The sequence below is a fragment of the Tupaia chinensis genome, unplaced genomic scaffold (genome assembly GCF_000334495.1).
Source record: "Tupaia chinensis unplaced genomic scaffold, TupChi_1.0 Scaffold000154_1, whole genome shotgun sequence".
Taxonomy (NCBI): domain Eukaryota; kingdom Metazoa; phylum Chordata; class Mammalia; order Scandentia; family Tupaiidae; genus Tupaia; species Tupaia belangeri.
In genome coordinates, this window is record NW_006159625.1 from 796,023 (window position 1) to 813,781 (window position 17,759).

Sequence of the window (17,759 nt, forward strand, 5' to 3'; positions counted from 1 at the left end):
ACTGAGAGACTTGAAACTTATTTACAATTTTATAGACAAATTAAACATCTTTTTGGGGGATGAGAGCTGAAGTATCATACATTTGAACAAGTTCATGATGAAAATTAAATTCCTCATTATAACTATTTGACAAGTATTTGGAAAATGTTGAGCTTACATAATAAATCTCTGAAACTTCCATGTCTTGAAAGTCTGAACAAAATAAAGGCTGCTGAAATGGAGAGCAGTCATACTTGAAAATATTACAAGAGAGATGAGACAATGATGATAAATTCTAGATTTCTGAAGGAAAAACTGACTTTAAGTAATTTATTCTCATTTAATTTCAATGAGTGGTAGATACAACTACATACATAGATAGACAGAAAGATCTATCTACTCACACCCAAATGTATGTATTTCTATGTTTCTGATCCATTCCCTTGGTTGGCATATTCTTGCTTGCAACACCATGATATACTATCTGGTTTGACCCCACAGTTGTCTGACAGTCTTCCCAGACCTCAGACAGACTAATGAGAATATATCTTCTCTGAAGTACCACGGTATGTCATGGCATATAAGGTGACCTTTTAAGTTTAAAAATAGCCTTCAAATGTGATGGAATTATATGTGAATGGTAAAATGAAAAACCTCCAGTTTCAGGTCTCAGAGTAAAGGCTCGAGGTCCAGCCGACTTTCTCCCAGGGAAGAGCTGAGAACGAGACAGTTACTGTTTGACAGTATAGTGGGGCCAGTAAGAACTGTCCAATGAAAATGAGTCAACACATTGACATGGCTGCTGTGAAAACAGGTACAATAAAACCCTATGGCTTGGCAGCATCTTTTGCATCTATGTAGATTTTAATTGTTTTTAATTCTTTCATACATGTTCATACTGACTGATGTAGCACAATATATGCTATGTATATATGAGACATTCCAAAGAAATCCTCTTGTTTCAGTGTCTACCATTTAAAAAAAATAATCTCACTAAGGCCTGAAACACTTTTCTAGACATGGGAAAATTGGCACTGTAAGTACTATATTTTTCAAATGATTGCCACACTAGTAATCTCCAAAGCAAAATCATGTCACAGCAGAGTCTGCTGTGTTCAATAATGCATCATCATAAAACTCATTAAATAATTCAAAATTCAATGAGTGTATACTGTATGCTAGCTCTGCAGTGGAAGAGATGAGAAATGAAGTCACTGACATTCAGGTGTTCACATCCAACTGGAACAATGCACAGGATAGGGAGAAACTTACAGGCATGATATAAGAAGGGCATTTCCAAGACAGTGATATGTGGTAAATCTTTATTTTTTAGGTTTTGCTACAAGGTGCATGTACTCACTGGAGAGAGACAGAGAGGGAAAGTGAGAAATCACCCCCACTCAAGGAGCACGGCCACATCACTGTCCCTTCTCCCCCATTCTCCTCCTAGGACTTTGGGCATGCATGCACAAACTCCCAGCAAGACTTTCAAGCCATCAGGTCCAGGACTTGATCATAGTTGGACAAATGGGAATCCAGTGCCTTCACCACTTTGCTGCCTGCTGGTCCAATAAATGGTATATCTGATAGGATCTGTTAACAGTGATAAAGACGGCGAGAAATTTACTAGGCAAAGGAAACATGATGTACAAATATTGATATGAACAAATAAGGGACATTTGAAGAATATTAAATACTTGAATATGGTGGATGCTCAGGGTATCTGAGAAAGAGGGGTCAGAAATGAGGCTATAAAAGTGGCATAGTCAAAATTATAAATGAGATCATCTAGAGAGTATATAAATGAGAAAAAAGAAAACTAGGGAGTGACAACATTTAAGGGATGGACAATGATGAAGAAATTCATCAGTAGACAGGGAAAAGGGTTTTAGTTTAAGCCTAATAGAATGGTAAATTGGCAACAGAAGAAGATAGGAGTCTGAGAGAGAGTCTACTTCAGAGTGGGTTGTATACTGAAACTGGCAGGAAAGAAGATGCTGGAACTGAAGAAGTCAAAGAAATGAGTGCAGAAAACTTTGAAGAAGTGTGCATATAAAACAAAATAGAGGGCTTCCTGTTATGCATGGTGAATTGAATACATGCACTTATTTACAAATCTCCTTTCACTATAATGATAGTAAAGAAGAAAAAACTATGATAAGGACAGAGATTGAGCAACAGAAATCAATAAAATACCTAAAGCTGGAAAATTGATGGAGTGATAAATGACTGTAGAACACAGAAAGCTAAAATCTAAGTATTTGAGGAGCAGCAGGCCAACAAGAAATAATTAGATTTATTCTTTAAAAAGATTAGGAAGTGAGGACTACCTGGTACATTAAAGGTGACCCACCAGTAGAGCTAGAACTCAGAGGACAGGCATCTGATGGGGGGGGGGAGCTATTACCCTACATGCCTACCCATTCTGCATAGAGTGAGTGACATCCTCTGCTCACTTTATTGGGAGATGGAGATTTAGTCTACAGAGAACTGGAAGAGAAAAGTCCAGGGACATAGTATCAGCAAAGGGTGATACTAAGGTACCCCCTGAATTAGAATATGGAGTCATCTACATTCTCAACAAAGAACTACAACTTCCCCAATGCACATCTGATCCCACCCTCCCACTAAGTCCTCAGAATGCTGGCTTCGAAGTTTATAAATCTCAGAAATAGGAGACCACATTCTCTAGGGAAGCTAACCATGCTTACAAAAACAAACAAAACCAAAAATTACATGTGTTGCTATTTGGGAACCTCATTATCAAGGCTTATCAACCTATGAACCTGCACGAAACCCATGGGTTGATAAGTGTGCCTACTCCTGTTTCTACTTTAAGTGTCTCGCTCTTAAAAAATGAATCAGGGATCCAGCAGGTGGTGTGGTGATTAACACGCTGGACTCCCACACAGCCAACTATGGTTCAAGTCCTGGACCTGGTGGCTTGCTTTCTCTTTCTCACTTTGTTTCTCTCTATGAGCACATGCGCTCTGTAACAAATTTAAAAATAATACTAATGATAAATAAAATGAAATAAATAATCTGAAAAATGAATCATACATCCATATCCCTTAAGTCACTTGAGGAAAGCTTCGACATTAAATACAGGAACTGGTACAGACAGAAAAAAGAAACAATGAACAAGACAAAAAAAAATCCTTTCTAAACATCCTCCAATTTCAATTTTCAGAGATAAAGGAAATAATATCCAAATAAAGCAAGACGTTAAAAAAAGAGAACAAAGAAAATTCTCTTGTACATTATAAATGTGATAGCTAAATATCAGCAGTAGGTAAGCTGTGACAGTACAAATCTAGGCTCTGTAATGCTATAGAAGGTCCCAGGTTCATGCCCCAAGGCTGTACACAATGAATGCACTCACACATACACACACACACACACATACACACACACACATGATCTAGGATGACTAAGTCTGTGTGGTAGAGACCCTTTGGGGGGGTCTTTCTCTCTCTCTCTCTGAAGGAAAATAAATAAATAAATGAATAAATAAATAAATAAAAACTTAAACAGGGATTAGATGGTGGTGCAGAGTAATGACACACTCCATGAGGCTGACCCAAACAGAAAAGTTCCAGGTTCATCTCTGGAGACCTCCATGAACAAACTGGGCACAGGCTTGCCTATGATCAGGGGCTGGCTGAAGCCAGAAGTTGAGAACAGTGTGAAGATGCTCTCATGAGTGACTGTCTCTCATGGAGGAAAGAAAGAATCTTTTAAAAAATGAACTTTTACAAATAGATAAATAAAAATAAAGTTCAATGGTGAAATTCAAGAATAAATTCAAGTCCTACAGAAAAAATGTATTATATATTAAAAATTATAAATATTATAAATTAAAAATTAAAAATTGTTTTATATATTAAAATTCTATTATATATTAAATAAAAAGATGCAACCTAGTGATTTATCCAGTATTCATTCACAAACCTTTACTGAGCATCCACTGTGTGCCATCAACTATTAAAAAACAAACATGACTGCTTTTAAAACTCACATTCTAGGGCTATTGAGGAATATTACATATGTATATGTCATTCATTATTCCATCAATTTTCCAGCTTCCAGGAATGAGATACTAACATTTACTTTTTAAAATGAATGATAAAATGTCACATATGATGATAAGTGACACAGAGATGTTATGGACTCAATGCTTCTGTTCCTTGCCCTTGCACCCTCCCTACCCAAGCTCAAATATTGAATGTCTAACTTCCAACATGATAGTTTCAGGAGATGAGGTCTTAGGGACATATTAGGTTGCTGGAAAAGTCATCATGCATTTTTTGGAAAGAAAAATATATCATGACTTTTCTGACAAAATAATTATGAGGTGGAGTTCTCATGATGGGATTAATGACCTCATAAGAAGAGACATAAGTGAGATGGCTCTTGTCCCAGCTGTGGTGACATGCACTACTGAGACACTGTGCTCTGCAGGCTGGAATTACATGGGAGCTCTGGGTTCAGTTCCCAGTCTAACCTAAAGACCAGGCATGGTGGCCTGTACGTGTAATCACAGGGACTTGGAACAGCTAGGCAGGAGGATCATGAGCTTGAGGCTATCCTGGAAAACACAGTGAGACTCTGTTTAAAAGAGCTGGGCGTGGTGGCACATTGGGAAGCTAAGGCAAAACCCTGTCCAAAATAAAAAAAAAAAAAAAAAAAAGAGCTCTCTCTTTCTCATTGCAGACATACAAAAATGTGGTCATGTGCAAATCAGAAAAACAGTTCTCGGGACCAGCAGATGGCATGGTAGTTATGGTGCTGGACTCCCACATGATTCTAGTCCCAGACCTGGCAGCTTGCTTTCTGACTTTCCCTCTCTCTGTGTCTGTCTCTCTCTGGTCTAATTAACAAAATAATATTAGTAATAAATAAATTACTCTTAAAAAAAGAAAGAAAGAAAAACAGTTCTCATCAGGCACAGAAGCTTCTCACACCTTAATCTTGGAGTTTCCAACCTCTGAAACATGAAAAATAAATGTATGTTGCTTAATTAACACAGTCTGTGGTATTTGTTACAGTATCCTGAGCTAATTAATACACAGGAAAGGAGGAGAACCTATTTTAGACAAGCTTTAGGCAAATCATCTGAGAAGACAACATCACGGGGGAGTTCTGAAGGAAGTCAGAGATGAAGCAGCGAGGGCCAGAGTACAATCCAAGGTTTAGAGACATTCTTTTTATCATCAAGCAAAACCAAAGGGTACCTATTATTGGAGTAGTTGGAGAGTAGTAAGAAAAGAGGTATCCTGGGGTGGATCATGAGGTCTGTTAGACTAAGGTAATAACGTTGTGGGTTTAGTCCAGTGGTTGGCCATTTTTCTTTCTACAAAGGACCAAATGGTAAGTACTTTAGGCTTTGCAGCCTAGATAGTCTTTGTAACTCACTTCTGATATTACAATGTAAAAACAGACACAGACAATGGATAAACACATTGGCTGTGTTCCAATAAAACTTTATTTACAACAACAGATTGTGGGTTAGATATTGCTCTGGGACCAAAACAACCCTTGTTTCCAGGCTAATTGAGAAGTGACTGAAGGGTTACACACAGGGTGCCACTTTTACATTCGCTCTGTGAAACAAGAAGAAGGTCATTGTCTGATAGGGGATGTTACATATCTGGGGAGACAGAAGTCTGAAACAGTCACCTTGAAGACAGATTATACCCTTTTTTTTCTTCTTCTTTTTTTTTTTTTATTTAACTTTATTTATTTATTTATTTTAATTTGGCCAGAGAGGAACAGAGAGAGAGAGAGAGAAAGAAAAAAAAAAAGTGATAATACAAACCATCAGGTCTGGGACTCAAAACAAGGTCAGCCATGTGGAAGTCCAGCACCGTTCTTCTACATGGGAGTCCAGCAATATAGCCCTTATGTTAACTGCTGGTCTCAAGATTGTGTTCTTTTTTTTTTTTTTTTTTGCGGGGTTTTTGCTACAGTCCTCTCGGGATCTTGGGCACGCATGCACACGCGTCCAGCATGAGTTTTAAGCCACAGAGTCCGGGACGTGAACCACGGTCGACTATGTGGGAGTCCAGCAATGTAGCCATTACGCTAACTGCTGGTCCCCAGCATGAGTTTTAAGCCACTGGGTCTGGGATGCGAACCAGGGTTGACTACGTGGGAGTTCAGCGACATAGCCATTACGCTAACTGCTGGTTCCCAAGGTCCAGCACCCTTAACCACCACACCACCTGCCATCCCCAAAGGCAGATTATTAAAATAAATTCAGAGTGCCCAGTTACATATCCTGAGGGCTCACATTCACTTTGTGGTTGAATGTAACAAAAAAACTGGTCAGCACTCAGTTTTTTGTTGTTACTTTTGTTGTCAGTAGTGGTGGTGATTGGTGGTTTGATATTCACGGCACATCTACATAGTACTCACTGTGAGTCATTTCACAATAGTAACTCATCCAACTTCTGCCACTTGGAGGTAGCCAGAATAAAGGGAAGACTGACCATCACTGCTTATTTCCAGGCTGGTCAAGACCAGAGAAAAAGAAGGTAAGGAGGTGAAAGAGAGGGATTAGAATGGTAGACCCAGGGACTCCAAGGTGGGCACCCTGCTAATCAAGACAGGAGGGATGGATGTATGAAAATGATGGAGGCTGGGATCAGCAGTTACCGTAATGGCTATATCGTTGGACTCCCATGTAGTCAACCGCAGTCCGCGTTCCGGACCCGGTGGCTTAAAACTCTTGCCGGGCGCGTGTGCGTGTGTGCGTGCGTGCGTGCGTGCTCAAGATTCCGAGAGGAGAATGGAAGAGAAGGGATTGCGGTGTGGCCATAGCCCCTGGGGGGTGATTTCTTGCTTTCTGTCTCTCTCTGTCTGTCAGACGAGTGCACGCACCCTATAGCAAAAATCTCTTAAAAAAATGATGGAGGTGAGGGTGAGTGGATTGGAGGTCTATTTGATTTTGACAAGTTTTTGCAACTCAGGTAATGAGTGAAGCAAGTTGAATGATTTACTATTATCTTCAGGAGGGGTGTGACTACCAACATTATTTCCTTGACAGATAAAGTCTTGGTTGTATTAATGAATAGACAGAAGCTTAACTTTTGACAAAGTAATCTTTCTAAATTCCTATCTGATCATGCCCCAGAACTGTCAGTAGTTCTCCACTGCCTCCAAAGTCGTCAGACTAAGCATTCACATGAGCTCACACATGGCCTTCAGAGACTTTTGGAGATTTGGTCCTCACTGGTCTTATTTGTAAATTCTCTGCTCTAGCTCAGCTACACTGATACTGTATTGTGAATGTATTGTGTGTATGGAAGTCTATGCTTTGTAGGTATACAATTTCAACCTCCTTAAATGCCTTCATCCCATTTCTCAAATTGATATACAATTTTTGGTATCCAACCAAAATTCCCCAACCTTTCTGTCAACCTTTCCTTGACCAAGTGAGACTGAACTCAGTACTATGCAACCTTCATCAATTAAGCTGTTTTAATAAGTTCCTTAGGCCAGGGGGTTGTTCTATATTAATTTGCATCCCTCATGACATTTGACCCACATATGCCATTGAACATATGCTCAAATATTTGAGTTTTATTTGGAAAATTATTCTATGAAAAGCAAAGTTTTAGGACATTTTAGAGATACTAAAGAAAATTATTACTATATCACTAAGATACTATTTAAATTCTTTGAGTGAGGGAGTTTTTGGATAAAACAGAGTTTTTTGTTGTGCTTTAGATTGAATTTTATGCAAAGAAGAGTAAGAACTCAGTTAAGACAATGAGATTTTCACTTCCAAATACTTTTCTTATAAACAATCAAGTGAAGAAAATTATATAAAGAGGATACTAGAAAGAAAAAATAACCCTCCCCAACTCTTGCCACCTTTACAGAAATATTTAATAATTTTGTTTTTTTAATATGTTCCAATATGCATATACTTTTAAAACATAACCACAATCAAATACAAAACAATATATTCTGTTTTTTCACCTAAATTTATAATAATTTTTATGTAATATGTTTTTTTTAAAGAAAGAACTACTCACAATAACTTACTATAAAAAAAAAATCTACCCTAAAGAGTTGTCCCTCATATTAGCTGTCAAAGATACTTTTGGGGGTAGCTTTCAAGATTAACATCTCTTTGAATGACAAGTTAACATCCCTGAATGATAGTAAGTCACCTCTCAAAAGACCCTGCTCTTCATTTCTCATTTTTATACTTATAAAACTGATATATTCTTAGTTCTTATCATTTGCCTACATTCTAACCGGGTTTTTACCCCTAAGAGACAGAATCTTCATTCATGCATGGATCCAGGCTAGTTTAGAATATTTTTCCCCCAACACATGATAGCACATCTAATCCACTAAGGTAATTAATGGTATTATAGTCCAGAGCTATTTACCAACATTTCATTAAGGAAACTTACAGTGATACTGATATAAAAGCAAGCATTTTTTTTTTCACATCATATAGCATACATTAATAACAACTAAAGACAAACTACTCGGTACCATCAGACCCAGATCAAAATAACAATAGTAAATCACTAACGTAATTGTAAAAACAGTAAATGCGTGGTAAGAAATAGAAAGAACAGAGGGCCCAATATTTGCTGAAGTTGCCATCATCCTGCAATTTACAACAGACAGCTCTATTATAAATAACACAGTCACTGGTGGGGTCACTCGTCTTGACCTTAAGAACCCTTCAAATATGACAATGTGAATCAAAACTGTGGTTTTCTAAAGTAACCATTTTTACAATCACTGATTCCTAGAACAGGCATAATAAATGGCTCATGCCTCAAAATATATCTCTCATTCTAATAGAACATAACCAGAAAAAGCCTCAGATGTTCATGAAACATGTTGAGTTTTCGGCATCGCGTTATCCTGTGGTGCTCTGCAATCAATTACTGTTATACCACCATCATTAATAATTTTCTTAATGAAAATGATTCTGTTGATCTCCGTTGTATTTTAATTATCAGAGTTAAGCATAATTACACTGCAGCTCTGAGCTGGCATGTGGACTCCTTTAGGGCGCAATTTTGTTTTAACACACTGATAATGTAATTTTACATTGTGTCAGTTTGTTTGGTTATTATCCAGTTGTACAATTCCACTGTATTCCTGATAACAGATAATAACCTTAGTACCTCCTATATCCTGAAGTCATTTAAAAAGCAATATTGGAATTCCGCGGCTAGCTAACTTAATCGCCTTATGATTTTATAATTCCCACTGCTAAATATTTGGTTCAGGCACTCACCCTCTTTTAAGAATACTGTAAAACTAGACAATAGTTATACATTTTCTATGAATTACTGAATAGTACATAAATGCTTAAAATCTGAGCACTTTTTTTTTAAACTAGCTTATTATTTATTTAATATCAGACGTTTTAGGTGAAGTTACATATCAACTTATAGGCTACTTTGAAAATTGACGGCCATGTTAGACAGGTGGTTGTTTCAAAAATCTGGTAACAGAGCATAGCTCCTCTGTTTTAAAGTGCAATATGGTTCAGACTTCTCTAAGAGTCTTTACAATGCAAGGTTTTGTTTTAAAATTTTAACTAATTTAGTCAATGTGCAGAAAGTTGCTCAAATAAGCAAAATCATATTAGAATTTCCGTCATTATTTCAACAGTGCCTAAAATGGGGTCTTGAACATAAAATACAATCAATAAAGGGTTATGTTAATTAATTGCATGGTTAAATTTGAGTACCAGGCAAAATCAAAAATTCGAGGATGATTTTTGAGTGATTTTGAGATTGGTGTAGTCTTTTATATGATTTTAAATTGCTGTAGCCTTTGCAGCAACAAAGAAATTAGCATAAAATATTGCTGCTTTTTTTCAGTGCTTATAAAACTAGAGAAAGAAAAAATTTCACTGATAAACATATATGCAAATTTGGAAAGAAATGGAATAACCTGTAAACCTGCCTTAGTAAGCAGCATCTTCAAAACTTTCTGATTGTATAATTGGAAATTGAAGTCAACATATTTATGAATGAATCCCAATTCTGGCACAAATCAGCTCTGTCCTTCAATTTATTTACTATATCTAAACCTTAGTTTATTCATCTATAAAATGGGGACAGTGCTTCTTATGAGTTTGTTGTAATAGCAAATAATGAAATGCATGTAAAATGATTTAAAAACTGCCTGAAATAGAATAAAATTCAATATAAGGTAGGTAACTGCTATTATTAGTATCAACACTATCATCATTGTCATCTTTATATTAGCATTTTATGTAAGACTTTCATTAAAAATAAAAATCGTAAGTGCCCTGGGGGGAAAATTTCCAATGATTATCTCAGGCATAAGCTTCAGGCCTGATTCTATGACACAGATCTCTGCAGAAAAGATGTGGGTTCAAAGTGACTGAACGGGAACTATGGAATTCCTCAGCATAAATCTCATACCAGATGATTACGTTTTCTTGCACACTTATGTGATAGCCACATGAAGATCTGGCTTCATTTTCTCTAAATTTGCATCAACTCATGACCACAGGGAAAAGCAGGCCAAAAATAGGATAGTCAGCCACATAATATTGATTATAACTTATACAATCATGTTTATGGGTACTTCACAAAAATTCAGAAAGGTAGCCCTTGTTATATGACTTTTGCAGCTAAGAAAAACAAGATTTAGAGAAAGCCAGTAATCTGTCTAAAGTTACACATGAAATACATTTTTAACCATGATACTGTACTTTCACATATGAAGAAATCGTAACTGGTGAAAGTGAAAGTGATAGCTGGTTGACATTGTCACGCATTTTGATTTACAGTGTCTATACTCTTTTTTTTTTTCTTTTTTTGAGAGAGAGGTTTTTGCCATAGGGTCACAAGTGCTTGCCAGAGAGACGGAGAGAGATGGAGAGACACAACGTGAGAAATTATTCTGCAGGGGGATGGACACACTGTAATCTCTTCTCCTCCATTAATACTCGGGATCTTGGGCATGCACACACACTTGCCTGGCATGCGTTTTAAGCCACCAGGTCCAGGACTCAAACCGTGGCTGAGTACCTGGGAGTCCAGCGATCTAACCATTATGCCTTCTGCTGGTCCCAACAGTGCCTACTCTTAATCAGGAACCTAGAGAATGTGACTATTTTGAAATATTAATAACAACTCCACAACAGACTAAATAACGTGAGGCCAGCAGGCGGTTGTAGTGGTTTAAGGGTTGGACTCCAATGTGACCAACTGTGGTTTGAGTGGACCCGGAGACTGGAAAATCATGTCAGGTGCATGTGCATCTGAAATCCTGAGAGGAGAATGGGCAAGAAGGGATTGTGGCATGGTTGTTCCCTGGGGATAGTGGTGGGGTGATTTCTTGCTTTACCTTTTTCTGTGTCTCTCTGTCTCTCTCCCTGGTGAGTGCACGTACCCTATAACAAAAATCTAAAAAATAAAACAAAATGGAAAAAAACCAAAATAATGTAATTATCCCTGATTTAAAGTAAGTGGAATGAACTAACTTACATGAAATATGTCAAAGGTTTAATTTTGAATACGCAAAAGTATACCACTCTAAGTAACCTACTTGTTGGTCATGTATGAAAAGGCCATGATACTTTACAAACACTAGAAAGTAAAGGACAATGGTAAATGGTAAAAAAGGAAACAGGCTATGTTCAACAGACTGAATTTTAGTAGTAAGTGGGCAGGTCTTTGCTTATTCTACCCGCCAACAGAGCTCCCTTCAACTTCAGCATGATGCTTTTTAGTATTTTTCCATTGGAGATAAGTAAATTAGAATTATCTGGAGTCTGTTGAGAATAATGGCAAAAAAACAGATGACCCAACAAGTCTGGTCCTTCAATGTCTGGATGACCTAATTACTTTCTGGAATAGCAAGGGGTAGTTGAGGCAGAAAAAGAAATATGAGATTACAACGTTAATGCCAAGTACTATGCTTTTTTTCTTTTTTACTTTGATAAAAACAAGATGATGGTAGCCTATCAAATAGCACTAAGTGATAGCATATAATTTTATAATAATTATTTGATGTATGCCCTGGAAGTGAAAGCTTTCTAGTTATACTTAAATTTATTAGTGGTCCACACTTAGGAACACTGAGGAGCAAATATGTCTCTTTGATGATAATAGTTATACATTTAGTGACCTATCTTCACACATAAAACAACAGTATCAAAAATCAAATTGCTACACATATGCAATTTATATTATATTTGTAAATAAGTACTGATATGCTGACAGATAGACTGGTCCTATAATGTTGATTAATACATAGAAGTCCTAAGTAGTTTAGCTTCTTAGCTAGAAAACAAATAAGGTAATAAATTTGGCATCAATAATTTATTTTCGGGCCAGCCAATGGCAGGATCCCACAAGGTTCACTATGTGGTGGCTTGAAAACATGCTAGGTGTGTGTGTGCATGCATGTCCAGAATATCTGAGGAGGGTATGGAAGAGAGGGGCCTATGGAATCGCTATTCCCCTGGGAGGTGCTTTCTCTCTTTCTCTTTCTAGTGAGTGTACATGTCCTATAGCAAAAATACTAAAAAAAAAAAAAAAGGAAAAAGAAAAAGAATTTATCTTTCATCCTTAGCCAGAACTTCTTAGACATTAGGGACTGATTAAGTGGTTCTGGGACCAGTATTTGATGGGACCTAATTAACACCCAGAAAAGCCTTTTCTTCACTCCAATTGCGGTGCTGGTAGCAGAAGTGTGAGGCCTACTTGCACTTGAGGAGAGCCTGACTGAGAATGACGCCCATGCAAGAAGAGTCTGGGGACAAATTTTGAGCAACTAGATAGAGCAATTCCTAAAATCCAGAACATCTATGAACTCAGTTACATAAGCGGATAAAGCCATCTACATCTTCCCCACCCACACACACACACCTTTTCTTTGCACAAGCAAATTTACCTGGAATTACAGTACTTGAAATCAAAAGAGCTGAACTAATAAACAGCATACACATTATGAAAATGCCTTACCTATCACAGACGTCCAAGTTATTACTTATAAAATCTAAATTGTCAAACACTTCCACCTATAAAAACCCCTTGGTTTTGAGACAGCTTATTGTACTTGCAGTCTGGAAAAAAACCTGAAGATTTCAGAGCCCATGGGGGCCAGGTAGGAGTCAGAAGACTTCCTAGTATTACATTATCTATACTCAGTGATCCCTGATAGAATTCAGAATATGTGGGGTATCAGAGTAGAGTCTGCCCCAGAATTTTCCAAAGTTTATTTCCAGTGCAGCACTAGTTCCAATGAACATTGATTGAAAAGAGAAATGGTCAATAGAGTTAGTATTTGTTTGATTACTTCAGAACTTCTCAGAGCACTAACACAAACACAAGTTTTGAGGTATATCTTGTTTTTATAAGAGTGAGAGGAGGAAAGAGAGCGAGAAAGAGAGAAGAATTTTGATAGGATTTGCCTTTATAATCCTCTGCCCCTGGCTTCTAATTAATTTGGCTTCTCCAAATTGGAACCCAGGCCTGCCAGGTAGCCACAGCCTTGACCACCAGTGCCCTACTGCCTATGCTGCTGTGACTGGCCCCATTGAGTTCTCAAGAGGACATATGACAGGGGATATTTGGTCATGGAGCTTTTTCTTTTATCTTAGGATTTCTGTGAAACAAATTTTGGAAAGTGCCATACTTTTTAAAAGAATTATTAATTTAACTTTATTAATTATTATTCAAATTTGCTATAGCATATGACACTCATCAGAAAGAGACACACAGAGAGAGAAGGGAAGTGAGAAATCAAGCTGCCAGGTCCAGGACCTGAACCACAGTCAGCCATGTGGGAGTCCAGTACCACAACCACCATGCTACCAGCTGGCTCCCTTTCCTTTTTTTTTTTTTTTTTCTTAAATGCCATATTTTTATACTCTGTACTTTAAAACAAAATATTTTATTTAACTTTATTTACTTTATTATTATTTTTGAATTTGACCAGAGAGAGAGAGGGAAAGCAAAAAAGCAAGCCACTAGGTCCAGGATTTGAACCTTAGTTGGTCATAGGGGATTCTAGTATCTCTAACCACCATACCACCTGCCAGTCCCTACTCTGTAATTTCTAGGCATAAAGGCCTGAGTAACTTGAGGGGCCTTACTCATCATTCAATAGTTACAAGGGGTAAGGCAGAGTCACATCACACCAAGAGCACAGATTCAAAGTCGTCAAGACCTGGATTCAAATTTGGCCCCATTGTTAGCTTTCCAGGACCACAGACAATCAGATCACTTCTCTAAGTCAGCTATATATAATGAGAAAGACACAACCCATCTCACTGAGCTGTTTTTAGTATACATGACTCAGACCCTGTATTAGACAAATGTGTTGGAACATCACTCGATTCAGTGATTAGCCATGTAACTATCAATGATAAATTACTTATCCTACCTGATTATATTTAACTTTTGTGAAATGAAATAGCATGCTAATTAACTCATAGAAATAATATACCTCCTGTGGACTAAATGAGTATTAAATGCAATCATGCATATATTGTAGTTACTACAGTCCGAGTACTTAAACTGCAATATTGACCATTTCTGTAAGTTGAGCAATGTCAAATTACCTTTTGTAGGTTAAAAACTGTTGGGTAGGAACAGTTCATATGGTTTATCATCATATTATGTGAAGTGTCTATTACAGTGTCTGGCATCAATTACCATTTGTTTATCTGGACAACCCAATCAATATCTATTTACTACTTTTTGTTTTCATGGTAGCATGCCAGACAAGGGATAGAAAGGTACTGAGAAGCAGCCTTTGCCCTCAGTAAATACAGAAGAGACTGGAAAGGTGAGCAGTCATAGCTAAATTTTTTAACTTGTTCTTTTCTTGGGCAAGCTGATGCTCATGAACAGGATGATGAGGTGTGATGAGAAAAGCATATCTAATACAGTGTGGAAGTATTGAAGAGACAACTTTGGGGTGCATAATAAATGATGGCCATTATTATCAATGGACAAGGCTGGCACCTAATTGAAGTCAATGCATATTTTATGAGTTAGTTAGCTAATTATTTAATAACGTTCTATAATTTACCCCATATTGCTTATTTTCAAGAAGCTTACGGTATAACCAATCATAATACAAACACGAAAAACATGGTTCAAGTTAAAGTACTCCACTCAATGTGTTATTTACAATTTTGTTATATAACAATCATCTCTCTAAAAAGAATCTGTGATTGAAAAATGCAGTGGGTTAGAATCATGACAGGGAAATATATAGATAGTGCTATGGGTCCTCCATATTATATTGCTATAATAAAGATACGATACAGCATAACAAAAATCTGACCACAATGATTGGCCTTACATTCCAAAATATCTTCAGTACTTTTCATATTTTGAATGTTGGCATTAACTAATTCACTGTGCTATTTCTTTTTGTTTTGATAGATCATATTGACATATCCTAGGAAAATCTCACTTCCCTCCTGGTGAACAGCTCCACCAACATATTTCAGGTATTTCAGGTTAGAAAATTAGTGGGTATGGGACCAGCAATTATAGAAGGAAAAGGAATATAATCAGATCCTGGTGTGCAGATTGTTTTTTTTTAGCCTGCAAATTCCTTCTTTCCGGTGTTTCAACTTTCAAAGGCTCATGGTAGTTTAGAGGCAATCCTCTTATAAGTGTACAAATTGTAATGATTATAGGAACAAGTTGTAATTGTTTCTAGCAAGTTTTTAAGAGACTTTGATGTTATGATTAGTGTTTTATATGTTAATATATTGATAGGGGTGCTTATTTGCTTGTTCCCTTGTATGCTTTTATGGTTTCTAGGTTCAATGTGCAAATACAACTTTGATCTCAGTAGGTCTACGTGGTTTAAAAAGAAAGCTAAAAGAAATTAAACATGAGAAGCACAAGGTTTTGCAATATTTACTAAGTGAGATTAGGGATTTCACTGTAAGAGAACAGAGTCAGGGCCCATAACTTGAATAGGGAGAAAAGTGACCCTAACCACCACACGTGTGGAGGGACCTGGGTTACAGGGTCAGTCCTAGGATGTGCCATCTCTGAGCTGCAGCTCCTTTGTAGCCAGGGCGTAGCTCCATGACGAAAGCCTGACATCGCACTGAATAAATCAAAGCAATGCTCTGTAAGCCATAGGTTTCCTCCTTCCCAATGGCCTTTTGCCCTTCTGAAATCACCGTGGTGAATAATTCTGTTTTTGCAATGGTTTCATTTTCAGCTATCCTCTCATCGCGCATGATTTAAAAACCAGACTGAAATGCAGTGCCTCCTGGAGTACACACCTTGATGCAAAGCACTTAATTTCAGAAGGTATTTACCTATTGATTGATAATGCCTAGGAGAACATGGGGTTTCATCAAACCTAGCTCTCAATAAAATTCACAGGAAGGGAATGCTACTAGCCAAGCCGCTCAAATACAAGGTTAGGTGAATGTATAAGGCACAAAGTAATTAATGGTATGACTTCTTTATGTTACACAGAAAAAAGAAAGAAAGAAAAAACAAAACAAAAAAAAAACAGCAGGCATTAAGTGAAAGCATAGTTCAGAGAGAGTCATATGAAAAAAAGGTAGAGAGAGATCATGTTTTACTTTGTACTCGCATTCCAGCTCTTCTGGTGCTGTTTTGCCACACTCGCATTTTGATATTTTCCAAGAGAGAGGAAAATGATCTTGCGTTTACCTTTGCTGTACACAATGCAGTTGTTTTTGTTGTCTTCCACTCCTTGCCAAGTCACATCCAGCAGCCACTTGGGACCCGCAGTCAGCACCATTGGGACCTGAGCCTTTGTCTTCTGTAGAAAGAATGATAACAAACAGATGCCATTTGCTTTCGTTGATTAAAAACTTGAATAATAACTGTTCTAATCATTTTATTTTTACAAACAACTAAATCTCCCAAACCATAATCCAAGTCCTTATTCCCCTGTCTTATGATATCATTTAAAGATGACAGAAGCTGTAAGGCTTTACTGCTTTCACTAATCTGAGTGGTAGAATTATTATCAAGGATTTTTTTTTTTCCTAAATGATACTGGATCAGATCTCTAAGATTAGACAGATCTCTTGCAGCTCTGAATTATAAAGAGAATGCAGATGACTTTCATTGCAAAGAGCAGAGTGTTTAGAAGTGAACTTTAGACACATTGTACTTTCTTATCAACAGGATCTCACTATTTCCTGAAACAGACAGGAAAGAATTTAAAGAATCAGGATCCATTTCAAAGCTTTATCCTGAGCAACATTTATATTAGAGTAGAAACTTATTCTGAATGAATAATGAAATTCACCCAATCCCCTTGGCTAAGTGTGAATATGTGGTCTGACTGTAACTGAAATAATAATAATGCTAATGATTCACCATACATTGTCTCCAGAAAGACTATAAAAGAGAAATTGTGAATAAATTCAAATGCACTTCAACTAACACTTGATGTCCTAGCTGAGAAGCATAGAAGGAGGGAGACAAGTACTCAGTTCTAACGAAGTATTTACAGTGTACATTTTAGACATAAGGCTCAAAATGGTCTACATTTTTGACTGCATGGCACCCAAATTATATACCTTTAAACCTCTATTGGTAAACTTACATAGCAGGAAATACACTGGGGAGGAAATAAGCATTAGCAAGACTGTCTTTCCTGATGAGTCAGAGTGAACGGGCATTCTGACTTTTATCATTCACCAGCCCCTGTTCTGTATATTAAGTATCATGAAGCCACAACACAGAGTACAACACAGGGATCTCAAGGTAATTTCTGAATGGAATTTTCACCGT

General features: G+C 37.2%; 1 protein-coding gene across 1 annotated transcript in view; it reads right to left on the bottom strand.

Annotated features, from left to right (window-relative positions):
- The window catches only part of ZFPM2 (zinc finger protein, FOG family member 2), a 424,160-nt gene that overhangs the window by 162,244 nt on the left and 244,157 nt on the right, over positions 1-17,759 (bottom strand). The window contains exon 5 of the mRNA XM_006145582.3: positions 16,665-16,776. Coding sequence (XP_006145644.1) covers positions 16,665-16,776 — 112 coding nt within the window. The remainder of the gene's footprint in view (positions 1-16,664; positions 16,777-17,759) is intronic.